Source organism: Malaclemys terrapin, chromosome 9, assembly GCF_027887155.1.
Source record: "Malaclemys terrapin pileata isolate rMalTer1 chromosome 9, rMalTer1.hap1, whole genome shotgun sequence".
NCBI lineage: Eukaryota > Metazoa > Chordata > Testudines > Emydidae > Malaclemys > Malaclemys terrapin.
This window is the reverse complement of record NC_071513.1, coordinates 23,549,160-23,567,048: the sequence shown is the minus strand read 5'-3', so window position 1 is coordinate 23,567,048 and position 17,889 is coordinate 23,549,160. Positions and strand designations below refer to the sequence as shown.

At 46.2% G+C, this 17,889-nt stretch overlaps 1 protein-coding gene across 3 annotated transcripts in view; it reads right to left on the bottom strand.

Annotated features, from left to right (window-relative positions):
* LOC128843275 (G-protein coupled receptor 83-like) overlaps nt 1-16,979 on the bottom strand; it is a 40,628-nt gene extending 23,649 nt beyond the window's left edge. Inside the window, exons 1-5 of one of the 3 annotated variants that reach the window (XM_054039981.1) lie at nt 16,826-16,979; nt 7,539-7,690; nt 5,673-6,676; nt 4,249-4,374; nt 3,352-3,485 (exon numbers count right to left, since the gene is read on the bottom strand). In XM_054039981.1, coding sequence (XP_053895956.1) covers nt 3,352-3,485; nt 4,249-4,374; nt 5,673-6,062 — 650 coding nt within the window. In that variant the 5' untranslated portion in view covers nt 6,063-6,676; nt 7,539-7,690; nt 16,826-16,979. The remainder of the gene's footprint in view (nt 1-3,351; nt 3,486-4,248; nt 4,375-5,672; nt 6,677-7,538; nt 7,691-16,825) is intronic. The other 2 variants (XM_054039982.1, XM_054039983.1) reach the window with 2 other exon arrangements.
* Between the last annotated feature and the right edge of the window lie 910 nt (nt 16,980-17,889).

The window sequence follows — 17,889 nt, the reverse complement described above, 5'->3', positions numbered from 1 at the left end:
GAAGGCAATTTCCCACCCCCCAGATCACTGCCAATTTGATCCAGGGAAAAATTCCTTCACAGCCCCACATTTGGTGATCAGTTAGACCCTGATCATATAACCCGAATCTGTGCTCTGACCTACCTTTCTTACAGATACCACCAAACCCACTCACCAGCAGCTGGCACTTATACAGAACAGTTATGCACATCTGGAATTAGCACTATAAATAGCCAGGCTTATCAGGCAGTCAGCGCACAGAGCAAGCACCCAACCTGATGTCTCTCCTGATAAATATCCAAATCTGCTAGTGAGAGCAAGGGTGGGGAACATCAGTTGAGGGAAGCAGGAGGTTCGAATTGTATTGTAAAGGAGTGTGAGGTGGGGTTATCCCATCACAAGAACTCTGAGATGGATGACTATCCTCATAGTTCACAGTTCTCTGAGTATTATCATCCAGGTACTTATCTCCAGGGATTTCTAGAAGAATGCAGGAATGCATAGTAAAAGGTTGTAGACCCTTTGTGAAAGAGCTGTTGTGAGAGCAAAACCAGGCATACCACAGTATTTTAATAAATCTATGGCCATCAAGGAACTCAGTGGTTCCCACAGTGCTGCACACTATGGCCACTTAGAACTTGCTTTTGACAGAACTTGTATCCTGCTCCAAAAACCTAGCCCACTACCACTTAAGAATCTCCAGAACTCGTTAGCAGTATATGTCTGCGACACATAGTGGTGCAGTTCTGATTCTGTCCAATGCCATCCAGAGGGCGATGATGCACATAATCCCTAACCAGTTCTTTACACTATCAAAAACTCCAGTCCCAACCCAAGGCAATGTTTCCCCTCGCTGAGCTGTCTAATGTGTCAATGGAAGAGCAGAGATAGGGGCAAATGTAACAGTCTGAGCAGCATTTGTTCATTCATAAGCAACATATTTATACATTAAACATAGCTGCAAAGCAGTGCAACCCTTGTGTGGTCTAACCAGCAAGGACATTGTATAAATCAGTAAGATACTGCCCAGGCAAATAAAATGCAAGCACAAGTAAGAAAGAGAATGCAATACAATATACTACACGTTAATTTTATATATATCATCTTAAATATGAATTCCTCCCTCCCCAAAAGGGAGTGAGAAATTAAGAGGCGAGGCAAGGGAAAACAAATGGGCACTTGTATTAAAGGTTTTCTAGACAACATTCTTAATATAATAGTTTTGATGTAATAGCATTGTGTCCTCTCTCTTTTGCTGTCCATTCATAGGAGGGAAGTAGCTGTGAGCCAAGGAAGAAAGCCAAGGCTATCTTGTGTGGTTTTTGCACAGATAAGTCAGAGGGCTCTGTAAGCAAGATGAAAATCTTTCTAATGCTGATTATTATAGCCTCCACATTCTTCTCCTTGCGACTGAAATCTCAAGCAGACAATATTGCTCGCTGTGATACTATCAATTCTGAATTGCTCCAGTGGGGTTCTTCTGGATTTTTACTGACCAGCAGTATTGAATGAGAACATGGGGAAAAAATAAACCTGGTTTGTTTTCATGCATCTTATATGGCTGCATCTATCCCAAAGAGACCTTCTTTCTTTATTGGTTAGGAAGAGAGTCTCATTAGCTGGTGCCAATAGTGGACTAAGGCAGTACCTATGATCTTGACCCTGCCCCAGAGTACAATGATCCCTGGATCCATCACCCCATCCTGCCCCCATGATACAATGTTTTGATGTCAGGATCCTAAAACCACAAGTCCTCAATAGCTTCTGCCCATCTATGTTGGCTATATTGCAGGTATCACCCTGAGTTTGATTTACATGCCTTTTGCTGGCACTGATCCATGCTACTTTGTGGGCACTGGGGTCAGAAGATCTCTCATATAAAGGGAGAAGAAGTAGTATAAGGCTTAACTAAGAAGAGACAACTGCTGGGTCTGGGCTTCCGCATGGTAGACTAGATAACTATCTTGAAATTGGACGCAAGATAGCTGTCTTTGGACTCCCTCTTCCCTTCCTTCCCCCAATGGAGCAAGAAGAGAAATATTTATGGATTTTGCTATGCCAAACTCCAGCTCAGAATCTTCACCTTCTTGTGGAACTTTGTGAATCTTCCTCTGAATGTGAAGTTTCACTCGATCGCCTTCACATTTGCCAAGCAAACAGCACTCTTCACCTCCTCTTCACAGCAAAATAACCAAAGCAAAGTGGCATTAACAAGAAAGGTTTTGTTTTCCTGCAGAATCACCAGACCGCCTTAAAAAGCACCGCCATGTGTTATGGTGCTGCTGCTTCTATTTTGATGTATCGTGTTTAAGTGTTTGTCAGAGGTGCCTAACGTGTTGAGAGAGGCTCCTCTTGTTTAGATTTATCAAACAAACAGGGCCGGCTCCAGGCACCAGCCTGGCAAGCAGGTGCTTGGGGTGGCCGCTCCGGAGAGGGGCGGCACGTCCAGGTATTCGGCGGCAATTCGGCGAATGATCTCCAAGCAGAGAATGATCTCCTCCCACCGAATTGCCGCCGCAGATCGCAACTGCGATCGCGGCTTTTTTTTTTTTTTTTTTTTGGCTGCTTGGGGCGGCCAAAACCCTGGAGCCGGCCCTGCAAACAAATAAAACCAAAGATGCTGAAGTGAGATGATCTCGCTCACTGAGTAAATCAACTCCTGTGGCTCAGTTTGCAGAGGTTTGCACTCCTGCTGATCAGCAAGGGAAGTCGTTGTTGTGTAATGTAATGACCCTAGATAGCTCTATGAACGGCTTAGACATGTATAGCTTTGCCTATGTAAGTACCAGACGTGTGTGCTGTGGTTTTGAAAGTTTGCTTCCTGCCTCTTTCACCTTCCCTCACAAGAATATAGGGATGGCAGGGGTGTCCTGTTTATGAACAAAAAAGTGAATGGGGAAAACAGTTGCATTCTAGCTAAAATAGCCTTCCAGGAGTGAATCTAGTGCTGAGAGAAACCACACAGTACCTCGAAGTCTTATAGAGATGATAGAAAACCATGGCCCTGAGCACTTGTGCTCACTAAAGTTCCAAAGGCCCCAAGGTTCACAGTGGACCAGCTATCTTGACCAAACTCCATTTTGTGTAATCACATTGGCCCAGATCCTCAAAGGTATTTAGGTACCTAACAACCATTAAAATCCATGATAGTTAGATGCCTAAATGCCTTTGAGAATCTCGGTCATTCTGTCTATATAAAAGTCCCCGTGCATTGTCAATTGGACACAGTGATCATCACTTTTTGGGCTAAACTATCCTGCTTTATGTCAGCTGCAGCTTCCCACCTAAAGAAGTAATTACATTTCAGTAGTAAGGGAAGTGATTCTTTTAAATGACTGTGTAACGTGCCATGGGGGCAGAGGAGCAACTTACCGGTAGTTGTACTGGAAAAGCTTCTGATAGATTGCGTGGGGCAGGGAGAAGCAGGTTGCCATCAGCCAGATAACAGAAATACTCAGCGCTCCTCTTGTTAGTGACATCCTTTGCTTTAGTGGGTTCAGAATAACCTGCAATGGAGACTTCACAGTGACCATCATCTCACCGGGAAAGAAAAGTCCCTTCATTGTTACCTGTGACTGATATTTTTCTTCACATGTTCCAATGCTTTTAAGAAAATCACTGAATACTTACAGAAATGCCTAACTAATTAGAGTGATCTAGAGAAAACTGAAACGTAGAACTCTACAAATGGTACCAAAGAGTACCTTCAAGTCAATTTTTTTCTGGTTTGTCTTGAAATTACGTCATACCATGACTGAGCAGTGACAATTGTGTAAAATTATCTCCACTTGAAAGGATGTTTATTCTAAATAAATCAAATTAAGAAATGCCTCACATTGTAACTGAGGCAACAGAGCACACCTGGCTTGGGTAATTTGAATTTTCACACAAGGTGAAGTGAGCACTTTATTTTTTTACATTATTTGTGGAGAATTTCAGGATCTGAAGATCACTAATTGCCTGATATCAATGGAAGTTTTCTACAGAGAAGGGACATTGTTTTTATGTTCCTATTTTTTTTCTCTCTACATTTTGTAATGAATGTAGTGCTCACAAAAATGACAGGCTGATACCAATGGCTGTAGGCCAGAATAACACCGGCAGATGCTATATAAACTCCCCTGTCAGCTCTGACAATGCCCCCTCTTGTGACACCCCATTTTATTTCAGTTCTGGACTCCCCTTTGCTTACCCATGGTTAGATAGGGGATACAGTGGTTTGGAGCATCTGTGCCAAAGGAATCTTACAACAGTCTGGGGATTCTGTACCTGATGTCTGTCCAGAGCTATGGCTGTCAGGGTGAGTGTGGAGACATGAAGAGAGCAGTACTGCACGAAGCGGCTGATATGACACATGGCCTTTCCAAAGACCCACGTGCTGTTCACAAACCGAACCTGCAGGGAATGTAACAAACCAGCAAAACCATCAGCAGGGCACAGTGGTTCATGTACCTGAGCCAAACAAATAGAGGCGCTCTTGAGACTGCATCTGGAGAGCTCATGAACATACATAGCCTTATGGTGCCCTCTGTCACTTGGGGCAGGTTTCCTTTGAAGCCCAAGAAAACTATTGTCAACTTTAGACATTGAAACTCGTTGGTAATTGTTTATAAATAAGACTACGACTTAGAGACAGAGGTTGCGGAAGTCATGGAATGCGTGACTTCCAGAGACCTCTGTGACTTCAGCCTGTGGCGGTCGGGAGCTGCAGGGTCCCCTGCCACCCACAGGGGCTGGGAGCCAAAGGGGTACCCCCCTGCCTCTGGTGGCCCCTGGAACTCCAAGCCGCCGCAGGTGGTGGGGGTACCCCGCAATTTCTGGCTGCAGCAGGGGAACCCCTGGGCTCCTGGCTGCAGTGGGCAGTGGGGGCCCCCCAAGCTCGCAGGTGGCGGGGGAACCCCTGGGCTCCCAAGCACTGCGGGCCCCCAGAGCAGCGGGCGGCGGGGGCACCCCGCAGCCCCCAGCTGCTGTAGACTGTCGGGGCCCCCCCCAACTCTCAGCCATTGGTGGTGGGGGACCCTGGTGCTCCAACACCCAACCTGCGGTGGGAGCCCCCAGAGCTCCTAGCCGCCCCATAGCTGCCCTGCAGATAGCCATTTTGACACACATATTTTTAGTAAAAGTCACAGACAGGCCACGGCTTCTGTGAATTTTTCTTTATTGCTTGTGACCTGCCCGTGACTTTTACTAAAAGTATCCTTGACAAAATCTTAGCCTTATTTATAAAGGTTAAGACTGAAATTCCAGACATTTTGCCAAATAGCAACTTCTAGGAGCTTCACATCCAGTTTAGAGCCTTCTAAAGGCTTGAGCCTGTAAATCACACCCCACTTGTGAATACATCCAAAATAATTCCAATGGAGGAGTCTATACAAGCACTCACTCCATATCGCATGGAAGCTCTACTGCACTCTGGTGGTTCAATGGCAAGGACTAGGAGGTGATGTTGTTGGAGCTAATTTTGGATTTGGAAAGACTAAGTAGGGAGTGGAGGGGAGAGGGAGGAAAGACCCCTCTTTTGCTTACCTGGCAGAGCTGCTGTCTATGGGCCATGACTCTGCCCAGTTCAAGTCTTAGCCCCAGAAGCATGCACTGAGTGAGTGCAGCCACCAGATGAAGCACTCTGCTGGATGGCCAATCCCATGCCTAGCTCCGTTTTCGGCAGGCATAGCAGCACGGCTTGTGGCACTTACCAGAGTGAAAGGAGTGTTGAGCAGAGTGATCATGATATCGGACACTGCCAGGTTGACAATGAAGAGACTGGTGGCTGAGTGCGTCCTCTTGTTCTTGATCACCACGTGGCAGACCAGCATGTTGCCAAACAGGGATATGATGATGATAACTGAGTATGCCACAATTAGAAGAGCTTTCACTGTCGGCTTCTGGGACTCTGGTTCATACTTGGCCAGCTCAGCAAACTTCTCCCACTCAACAATCCGACTGTCTGTCCAGTTGAAGGCTGTCCTGTTGGCTGCCTGGTAGATTGACATGAGATTGGCCAAGGAAGAGCTATGGTCGAACTCCTCCAAAACTCCTGTGACCTGGGGAAAGTAGGGAAATGACTGATGTAGGGGGCGAGTCATTGTGGTTTCCAACTGGGTTAAGCTAAGAGCAGACACAGTTTAAGTTGCAGCTCCAGGAAGCGTGGTTAGTGATTGTTTGACTTTGGAGACGCTGCTCCTCTATGAGGCTAGAGGGCATGCAGTCAGCATTAGTAAAGCCAGCCTTTAAAATGTAAAGTTAGAGAGCGGCTACAGGGCACAATAAATTCTTCTGTGCAGTCAGAAAGGCAGTAGGGTCTTGTTTAACTCTGATGTGCAGCGTGGAAAGGAGTTGTGAGGAACTGCAGACTCTCATAACTCTTTCATGTGGTAAAAATTGCATTAGCCACTAATGGAAAAAAATCCAAAACTACATGAAGCAAACCTGTAACAAATTCTCAGGTCAATGCTAATCTTGGATAGCATTTGGCACTGTCCTACTCCCACTTCAGCTTCTCTCCTTGTTCTCAGCTGTACTTATGGTTCTTTCACCCTTCTGAGATACTGTTGTGTTCATCCTCATTTCTTTATTTCTAACCACCTTACTCTTTTCTGTTGAAATGAAATGCACAGCCATTTCCAGGACTGTCCTTAAGTGCACAAATAGCTGTTATCTTCATCTAACCACGATAATTGTCCAGAGGGCAATTCAGAATCTGTGAATTATATCAGAAGAACATTATAGGCTATTTTCTCTTCCACACAATAGCTGTGAATTCTACTTCCACTCTTCCATTTTTGATGGTAAATGATCTTTTCAGCTAGAGGCCTATTGATATCATATACAAATAAACTATTATGTAGACACAGAAGGACTGGAACATTCCTCTAGACTCAAAAGTTTAACTCCTAATACCTTCTGAGCCCCCCTCTAAGAGGACATCCAGATATTTTTGGCAACTGACCTGCAATTAGCAGAAAGCGATACATTTTTTGTATGCTACTGACTAACAGGGGTGGCATGGCATAAAGATGTTGTTAGCAGGAATTACTTAACTATATCCCACCATCATGTATATTCTATAGAGAGAGAGAGAGCAAAAAGTGTTACATGCTGTGACAGGTTGGACCCCTTGGGAAGTCACCTGATGTGCTGAGATACCACTGAGTCTACCTGTTCTGCCAGCATGGGCCCCTTTAACCGGGCTTGCTGAGCCAGGCTCTTAAAACCTTCTCTAACACATACACACACAGGCAGGGCCATACTCAGCTGCAGATCAGCTCAGGGAAGACTCAGCACTCAGATGTCCACCTCCCTTGGAGTACAAACCCCAAATTATATGAAATTTGCCTCTTTCCTCAATGTGGAGGAGGGTGTATACAACTTCTCCTCCCCCACCCAGTTAGAAATTACATAAACTGGGTTATATTATAAACCAGAAATATTAACTATAGCAGGTGTATTTTAAGTAGTTAAAGAGGTAGCAGACAGAACAAGGCAGAGTACTAAGAAAATAAAACAGAGCACGTAAACTAAGCTTAATACATTAAAGAAGCTGGTTACATATAAATTCTCACCCTAAATGTGGTTCTAATAATCTTCTTCACAGGCCAGATGCCCTTCCAGCCTGGGCCCAGTTCTTTCCCCCAGTTCAGCCTTAGTTGTTTCCAGCAGTCATCTTGGGTGGGGTAGCAGGGGAGAACTGATGACCTTGGATTACCTCACTATACTTTGTTCCAAACAAAACAAAACAAAAAACATTTTACATAAGTATTCAAAGTACCCTTCATTAAAACTTTAGAAAAACAAAAGTGTGGAAAGGCAGGGGCACAGGAGGGGGAAAGAGGTGGAAAGAAACCAATTAAGCCTGTCAGGTCAATTTAAAGTACAGGCTACCAGCAGCAAATTAAGTAAACTGAGAGAAAGGAGAAGGAAAAGAAGAAAAGAATATAGTTAGCACTGAACCAAGAGTAGGCTCCCCGGGTTGAAACAGTTGGGAACCCATGCCCCCAGGTTCTCATCCTGGCTCTGGGAGAGGAGTGGGGGGTTGTTACCTGCTCCTGCAAACCCTGCCATTTTTTACTTTGAAACCTTTTCTTTTTTTCTCCACTCCCCCAGGACCAAGTCCCAGCTCCTGTCTCTAAAGGAGGTCTGTTAACTTTGCTTTTGATTTTAAACACTGTTGTGCCAAATTATTTTTAACCACCCCTAACGACTTTACAACCCTTCAGCAGCCCTTGCTGAAACAGCACCAAACTTGAAAGATTACTGTCAGCTTTCCATAATGCTGCACTTACTTTAAACCTCTCACAAGTGGACTGAAGTGCCTCCTTTTCCTGGAAGCCATTCAGTCCCAATGGGCAGGGACCTTCTTTTACTACCCATATACCAAAGGAGGGTGGGCTCCTTAGCCACCCCCCATCCCTCTGGGTCCCCTAACACTTCCTCCATTTTCTTTTTAATCTCATCCCAGGCTGACCCCTGCACCTAGTATGGGCCCTGGTTCTTCCTTATTCATTTATTCAAAAAATCCTTTACCCTGGCTTGCCAGAACCCACAACTACCATCACGAGAGTTCGCTATGCCCCCTCCAAGCAGCTGCGCGGATTGTTGGGGAGGGGGACTTACAGGCTGCCACTCACCTATCCGATGTGATGCATCCGAGTTAACGGCACCAAGATGTTAGGGGGGTTATTTTTTTACCCTCTCACTTTCCTGGTCCTTCTTGCATGAACAGAGAGCAACAATACCCGAAGTTCAAAGGTGCAAACAATTTGATGTTTATTGGGGTGAACTTTCAGCCAGCATGATTCCAGTTTCCTTCCTTAGTGTCCCCCTTCCCAGCTCTGACACCAAGAGCCTTGCCTGTGTCCCTGTTCCTGTTCCCATTCCTCTCCTTAGCAAAACATGATCCCATTTCCCCCTCCCCCCACTTACTTCCTGATTGACTGTAAACTATATAGTAAAACTTAAGTTTTGCTTAGCTATACCTTAACCAATCATTTTACTGAAATTTAACTAACCAACCCTAACATACTGTAACATGGTTATTTAACCAATTATAGCCCACCACCTTAATTGGTTTACACCCAACAAAATTAATTATACAGCAGACAAAAACAATTACAGAACCAGTCAGAGATTATACAAACAAATAATAGAAAAGTAGAAACTACAGTAATAAAATAATACAAAAATAAGAATTTTACATTCCAGCTATTAATAAGTAAGTTCTTGCCAGACAGGATGCTATTAAACTAAGTTTCCTTTTACATCTTCTAGTCTCTTCCCTTTCTCTAAAGGTAATAGAAACATTAGGACAAAATTGTATTTCTAACAGCCCAATAGCACCTTATTTCCATGTAACTAGTTAAAAATGTAAAAATATAACCATACACTTCCCAGTTTATGGCTGGCCTCTGCTGCTTAGCCAAAGGCCTCAGCCTAAGAACCAGGCCTCAAACTGTCACACAAAAAAGGCCCTTACACATACAAAAAGTAATTTAAATTCTCTTTTATACCTCTATAACTAGCTAAGTAATAAAAATACACCTAAATTCTTAAAGTATAGGCCTTTGCAAACAGGCCTAAATATCTATATCCTAACACTTTGTTTCCTAGTTTGACCCTCCTTCCCTTACAGTGGAAAGTGACAAGTCGTCCTAGGTAACGTTTTAGTATCAGGTGACAAGACCACCTGACTCTGTAGGGCCCTTGTAGCCATTCTCCACAGGCTGACCCACAGGTTCACAGGAAGACTAAGCTCTTTTAGAACAGGAGTTCACGGCTGCTACTCTGTAAACTCTTTTACAGTCCATTGTCCTTGATGGGCCATCCACCATGTCTGGCTTTTCCATTGTTGTACCTGAAGTGTTGGCATTGGGCATCACCCAAAGTAGCACAGTTGAAATACAGCTACATAGTCAGTATCCCTAACTTCAGATACAGAAATGATACATGCATACAAATAGGATAATCACATTCAGTAAATCATAACCTTTCCAATGATATCTCACATGAGCCATCTTGCATAAAGTTCATCTCAGTTATGTCATATTCATTATCATAAGCATATTTTCATAAAGAATATGGAATGACACGTCACACATGCTACTTAAAAGTTGCATCAGTGTTATTTTGCATATCCCTCTGCCTGTGAAACCAGTTGCCTTCACTATTGTAAGTGCAACTCAACAGGCCTCAGAGGGAAAGGAAACCTTTGAAAAATTCCTAAAATAGTACACTTTTAAGGACTGTACACCTCACAAGCTTCCGGGGCTAAGCCTTAAACCATTGGGCAAGAGAGATTTCTGGCTTTCTAATGGTACAAAGACCAACTCGTGTACTTTAAACATGTCACCTAATTATTGCCAGTGTTGTGTCAGGGTAACCTGCAAAGAAGGAAACACTTCTTTGGCAGGTTGATTTTTCTTTTTCTAAAAGTGGTAGCTGTTTGAAGCTGTTCAAAGGTTTGTAGGTGGGGAAATATTCTCTCTCTCACTCACTCACTCACTCACACACACACACACACACACACACACACACACACACACACACACACTATAGCCCTATATTTTTTCAGGTGGTCTGGTAAGGGGCAGTAGGGTGAGCAATTTGTACACTCACTGAATGATCCACTCCCCCAGCCACAATATACCAAGTTAGACATGCAGGTATAATGGGTGGTGATTTGAGTGAATTCAAATGGCCAGTCTCTATAGGTAATTCTCCCTTCCAGGTGGTCCTTCCATTTCAACCATGAAGCAGAGTATGAGATCAGTTCATGGGGGAAGTTTACCCTGTGCTATATCTGCTTGGAGGATAAGCAGGTGATTCGGTCAGGCCTGCCAATCTGGCATCTTTCACCACCCACTGAACTCAGTGAAAAATGTGAAGGAGAAATGTGCTCCCACACAGAGTCTGTAAATCTCAAATACAATCAATAAACACTTGTGGAAAGCAAGAATTCTAAAGCTTTGCATCCATTTTGTTGTTTCCAATAAATGTTGCCCCTAGTTGGGTTGAGGGAGGGGAATTTATTCCCCAGTGTTTCCGACCCTTTCACCAAATTGACCAAACCTACAGTCTTGTATTTCTACTGTTGTCTGCCAGTGCTGGGGGACACCCCAATACCCAAGTTCTGTGTTGTTCCCAGAGGATGATATTTCTTGCTCATTGTATACACTATCCTTTCAATGCAGCATAAGCACAGGGCACTGACTTACCCTCCTCCCCACCTCCCAGAACTGTTTTATCAGTAATAGAAATCACTGTGATAGCACCTTATATTTGCTTGGTGCTCTACAACTGTGGACCCAAATGCTGCAAGCAGGGCCGACAAGAGGGGGGGGGAAGCCAGTGCAAATTACTGGGGCCCGACAGTCCAGAAGGGGGCCTGGGGCCCAACTCCCCCCTCCCCCCGTCGCCTTACCGGGGCCCGGCTGTCCAGAAGGGGGCCCGGGGCCTGGCTTCCCCCCTCTTTTGTCGGCCCTGTTTAGCCAGTCCGCCCTTGCTGGGGGGCCTGAAAATTTTTTTTCACCAGGGCCCGAACCCACTCTCGACAGCCCTGGCTGCAAGGAGCTCTACAGGGGCTGACCCTATGCCTACTGTGATGTTGTGTACACCCCACATAGGACAGGAAGGGGTTACAGTGGCCAGGGAGGCTAATTAACTCCACAGGTGGGGCTTGTATAAAGCCAGTTAGCTGGCAACAGAAGGAGGCTGCTGGGAAGTAGGATGTAGTCACTCCCTGAGTAGAGGGAATGGGGAGGCTGGCAAACTTAGGGCTTGTCTATAATTATGCGCTGGTTCGGCGGCAGGCAATCGAACTCAGAAGTGCTCCCCGTCGACTCCGGTAATCCTGCTCGCCGCGAGGAGTACGCGGAGTCGACGGGGGAGCCTGCCTGCCGGGTCTGGACCGCGATAAGTTCGAACTAAGGTACGTCGACTTCAGCTACGTTATTCACGTAGCTGAAGTTGCGTACCTTAGTTCGATTTGGGGGTTTAGTGTAGACCAAGCCTTAGAGAGGGGGGAAGTCATTAAGGTAGATGAAGGCTCAGGGGACTAGCCACAAGGAATAGGAGTGCAGACCTTGGCTGCTGACCAGAGGGCCCCTGAGCTGGAACCTGGAGTAGAGGATGGGTTTCCCTACCAGCCACTGGGAATGTGGCACCAACTAGGCAGGGGACAGCAGATTGCCTGGGACAGTTTGTCCTGGAAAGACTTTGTTATGTGTTCCCCCTCCGGGGGTAGTGTATGGTGACCCAGCTAGAGTCATGAAGAGGAGGCTGCAGTTCCTAGAGTGAGAGGTGTCCCTAGAGCGAGGATATGACAGGAGAGACACCACCAGAGAAGGGTTCAATACCTGGCCAGAGCTCATTCCCAGGATAACCAGGAGGAGGCACCACTAATGGTGAGTCACCTTATGGTACCTACACAGAACTCCATGCAGCATTGGGCTGGAGATAACAGGAGATGTTCCCTGCCCTGAAAAAACACATGCTTTAAGCTAGATAAGACACAGGATAACAGCAGAGGGAAGGTGGGTTGTGAGGATTACTGATGAATGAAGGACTGCTGGAAGAAGTGCATTAGAAGGAGGGATATGAAAGAAGAACATGGGGGTACATGGCAGATGAGAAGAAGAAGACCTTCTAGCATGTGAGGTAACATGATGGAAGACAGAAAGCCAAGACTGGGAGGAGAGAAAGAATACAACAAGGTAATATTTGGGATAGTATTAATTTTTCATGGTCCTGTCCCAGCTCCTAAAAGCCTAAACCTTGCAGGCTAGTTAAAGAGCCCTGAACTCCTTTTGGGTGTCATGGTACAACATTAGGACACCGCTTGGGTGAATCATACACATTATCACAGCCAAGAAGAAAACCAGGACTCTGTCTTTTATAGGCAGCAGCTCTGCCAGGTGAGCCAAGAGACAGTCTATCGTAGACCAACCTGGTAGGAGCTGTGCTTAGTCTCATCCAGAACTTTCCCTTTGTATAGCTTTCAGAACCAGGGTTGGACTGTGTTGTGTGTGTGGGGTGGGGAGACTTCTGCTTGAGGTGCTCTGATGCACAGCTGCTTGGCCCCTCTGCCACTGAAGGACTGTATGTAATGGAGCTCTGTGTTGTCCTGTCCCACTCCTGGAATACACCCCCCTTCCGTGTGGGGTGGGGAAGTAGCTGGTAGGGAAAGCAGTTACGCCGCAACTGCCAGCAGAAAGTTCCCCTATATGAGGGAAATTCCCACTGTCCTTTTCCAGCCTCTTGGAGGCCATGGCACAAACAGGCCTCTGTGAACTGGAGAATCTGGCCCTCAGTCTCTGCCAATGGTTTGACTCATGGATTTGACAACAAGTGTGAGCTGTAACCAGGGCCTATGCTACCATTAAGGCAAACTAGGCGGTTGCCTAGAGCGCCAAGATTTGGGGGCGCCAAAAAGCGGTGCCCCCAATTTTTTTTTACAGTGTTCCTACGCCTCCCCCCCGAGCACGCGGTCACCACTCCACTTCTCCCACCTCCCAGGCTTGCAGCGCCAATCAGCTGTTTGGCGCTGCAAGCCTGGAAGGGGAGGAGAATTAGAGTGGGGGCGGTGTGCTCAGGGAGAGGGTGAGCTGGGGTGGGGACCTGCCGCATGGGAGGGGAGCTGCCGCGGGGGGGGGGGGGCGTGCCTCAGGGGGTGGGGGAGCTGTCGCAGGGGTGGGGGCTCGGGGGGTGCAAGATGGAAGTTTCGCCTAGGGCGTGAAACTTCCTTTGCACCAGCCCTGGCAGTAACATTCCCATTAGGGCTTGTAATAATGGTGAGGTCTGAAAATCCCACCCATAAGCAAGAGGGAAATTCAAAGAAGCCGGCTAACGTGAGGGGAAAGAGAAGCTGGTACTGCTTAGAAAGACACTGCCCAACCTCAGTCTTGTTCTCAGTGGCATTTATTATTTTAATAGGAAGGAGGATGACTAGCCCAGTGGCTGAACCATGAAACTTACAAGGAGACCTCAGAGTGGTCCAGATTCACCAAAGGGCTACACTGGAACCTCCCCAGGGAAACAGGCTGCAGTAGTACAACTTATCTGCAACTTCAATACGTATTGTAGGGGCTCTGTATAGGTCCAGAACAGTGACAAAGGTGGGCAGTGCTGGCTGAAAAGGGGGCATGGCTTTCTCTACGTCTGAAACCCCTCCATCTTCCCCCTTAATCCCTTGATATCTTCCCCCTTTCTCCTTAGTGTTGGCCTGAGTTTCTGGAAGGTCTTTTAGGACAAGGTTAAGGATGGTCCATAAAACAAATGGATACAAATACAGGTCTTGGAAGAAAGTATCAAAGGCTAGGTCTACACTACCGGGGGGGGGTCGACCCAAGATATACAACTTCAGCTATGTGAATAGTGTAGCTGAAGTTGCGTATTTTAGGTAGCCTTACCTGGCTGTGAGGATGGCGGCGAGTCGACCGCTGCTGCGCCGCCGTCGACTCCACTTCCGGCTCTTGCCGCGGTGTATTTCCAGAGTTGACGGCAGAGCCATCGGGGATCGATTTTATCGCGTCTTCACTAGACGCGATAAGTCGATCCCCAGTAGATCGATTGCTACCCGCCGGATCGGCGGGTAGTGAAGACATGCCCCAAGAGATTAAAGGAAGCATGAATCCTGAAAACAGCTCATTGAATGCACTTTCCCACCTGTTAAATCGTTCACAAGAGAGAAAGATGGGCTATAGGAGAAATCCAAGAGCTTTTAGCTGCTGAAGTATAGCAGGAGTAATCAAACAGAAAAAAACATCTGATTTACTGAACACTGAAATAATACTGGGGGTGTGATTAGCCTTTGACTGTGGTGGTTATGCTTTTGCATGACACAAGAGCCAGGGCACATTCAATGAAACTGAAAGGCAGCAGGTGTCAAACAGAAAAGAAGATACTTTTTGTTTTGTTTTTGTTTTTTTTACAAAAGGCATAATTAGCCCATGAAATTCATGTAACAAGATATCTTTGAAGCCAAGAGCTTAGCAGGATTCTAAAAGGAGTGGGCGTCTATATGGATAACGAGAATATCCAGATTTACATTCAGTGAGGATTTTACTGTGGAAAGGATATAAACCCTGTAGTAACTTTAATTTAGTCAATTCCTTGTTGTCATATTCAGCATCACTCTGCTCCCCTTTAGGCCACCACTAGGTCTGACCTTTCCCTTCCTTCCCCATCTTCCTTTCTCTCTCTTTCTTCCCCTCTTTGAGAGTCTCCGTTACTCCTTCCTTTGCATTTCCATTCCTGCAGCAATTCCCAGCTCTTCTAGGGTGACCAGATATCCTGATTTTATAGGAACAGTCCGGATTTTGGGGTCTTTTTCTTATATAGGCTCCTATTACCCCCCATCCACTTGCTGTCTGGTCACCCTAATCTGGCCTGCAGGTCATATGTTTGACAGCCCTCCTGAAAGTGATGGGGGTTAGGAGGAAACTTCCCCTGAGGACAGGTTATTCTATAAGAATGGAATTTTTAAAAGTATCCAAGTGATTAGGCCCGTGAGCCCTACTGAGTCAGTAGCACTTGGGTGTCTAATTCATTTAAGTAGGTTGGAAAATCCCATCCTAACTGGCCATTAGAGAGTTTCTTCCAGTGTCATTTGAAGTAACCAGTACTGGCCGCTGTTGGAGACTGCGTACTACAGGTCTGATCTGGGATGGAAATTCCTATTTGTGTGTGTTTAAGCTAAACCTAGATTGTGCTCCTGTCATAACTGAAACATTCTGTTTCTATGTCTGAAGGGAACTTGCGTAGCAGGCAGGTTTTTGTACATTAGCTCATAGTTCTATAGATATATATATTAACTGGAGGAAAACTGAAGTAGCCAACTTCAGATAAACTTTTAAATGTTTCTTTTATGGGGCATCACCATCTCTTTTGAATGTATCTCTAGCTGTTTAAAAACATCTTTTTTGTTTAACAAGCATCTTCACGGTCACAGGCTGCCAGTTAAATCCCATTCTGAGCATATAAGTATTACTGAAGCTCAGCTGTTCCTCCATTGCTTTGTCAACCCAGGATAAAAGCAAATAAACTATTTAATAAAATCAGATATTAAAAGTACAAATTATGCACAGGCTACAGGAAAACTCTAATTAACTAGGAGAACAAATGACCTTGTCTTTAACTTATTTCTCATTCTGCCCTCCACTCACATTTGCTTAATTTTGTACAGAAATCCCCAAGAATTACTACGTCAGCTTTAAAAGGCAATTTCTTTAAGTACTGTCACAAAAGTGTCTCGAATTCAAAAAATAAGGGCAGCAACAGAAATCCTCTAACAATCACAGCATTATCTCCTGGATTTCTCTCTCTTTCCATTTAGGAATTTATTTAGGGATCTGCAAAGAAGCGATCAGTGATCTGTTTGTATAAAACGCTTTCCATTCAAAGGGTCTCTTCAGAGAGCATAGAAAATTCACACCCGGGGAAGTATTGCAATCTAGTGACATACTCTCTCTCTTTCACACACACACACACACACACACACACACACACACACACACACACACACACACACACACACACACGCCTGGATAGTTTTTGCAGTCTAGTCACACGCACACTCACAAAATGTTCCAATCGAGTGAAATGCCGGCCAACACTCCCGTGTGAACAGTGCAATCGAACCACACACACACACACACACACACACACACACACACACACACACACAAACCCCTCGGAGATTGCAAGCTAGCGGCACACACACTGTACATTTTTTTAAGTGTGGGATAAAAATGCCGACTGACTACACGAGAAGCTAAATTCACAGAGCTGCTGCACTGAGCCAAGTGCAGCAACATAACGTTCGTCCTCCCTTATTTAACTTCGCTTCTTTACCCACCTGCTGCAGCGAGAGGTCTCGCAGCCACCCCGCAGCTCCTTCAGAAACCGCCGCCTGGCCGGGAGGGGCGGCTCTCCGTTGGTCCTGCTACTTTGCAAGAGGCTCGCTGCAGCCCAGGGATTTCCCTCTTTCCTCCTCGCCCGCAGCCTCCGCGCTCGCCCGCAGCACCAGGCTGGAGCCTGTTGCACTCACACATGGTGCCTACCGCCCGCTCCCCCTCAGCGGGCCCCACGAGCAACGCTGGCCGGCCAATCAGAGGCAGCAGCGGGCAACTAGGGTGGGGGGGGATGACTGCTCTCATTCACAAAACAATTGGTCTGGTCCCCCGCCCTGGGTGGCACTGCCGATCTGCAGCGCCCTGCTGAGCTGGCGGTGTGGATGCCACAGCAGCAAACCCTAGGGTGACCAGACAGCAAGTGTGAAAATTCAGGACAGGGGGTGAGGGGTAACAGGAGCCTATATAAGAAAAAGACCCCAAAATTGGGACTGTCCCTATAAAATCGGGACATCTGGTCACCCTAGCAAACCCAGCCGAGCAGATTGCAGCCCCAGGGGCACGTTGAGTGCCTTGAGCAAGGACTGTATACCGATTGCCAAGCTGCCCGCCTGTCCCGCTTTCTCGCTACCTTTTCGGATGGAGCCCATCAATATGGCATCTCGCTGCTTAAATTACATTGACCTTTTTTTTGGATGGGTTATTTAGGCAGGTCGCTTTGCTTCTTCATGCCTCCGTTTCCCCAGCTGTGCTAAAGATACTCACCTTCCTTGGTAAAGTGCCTTGAGATCTGTGGATTACATGTTCTGCATAACAGCTAGGTATTATTAGTGTGCAAAATCAATCGTACAATCAACCCCTGGAGAAATCAGACCGTAACCAGGTCCTGCTTCCCCCCTAAAGTGAATAGCTTAATTCCAGTTTGCCTGGCGATGGGCATGCAGAAGTGACCTTCTCCGGCAGGTAAAGAAAGAACACAGGGAGGCATCCGAATCACATCATTCTGAAGGAGGAACTGGAATCAAGGCAGGAGGAAGAGACTGCCAGTTGGACTGACTTACTCTGAACT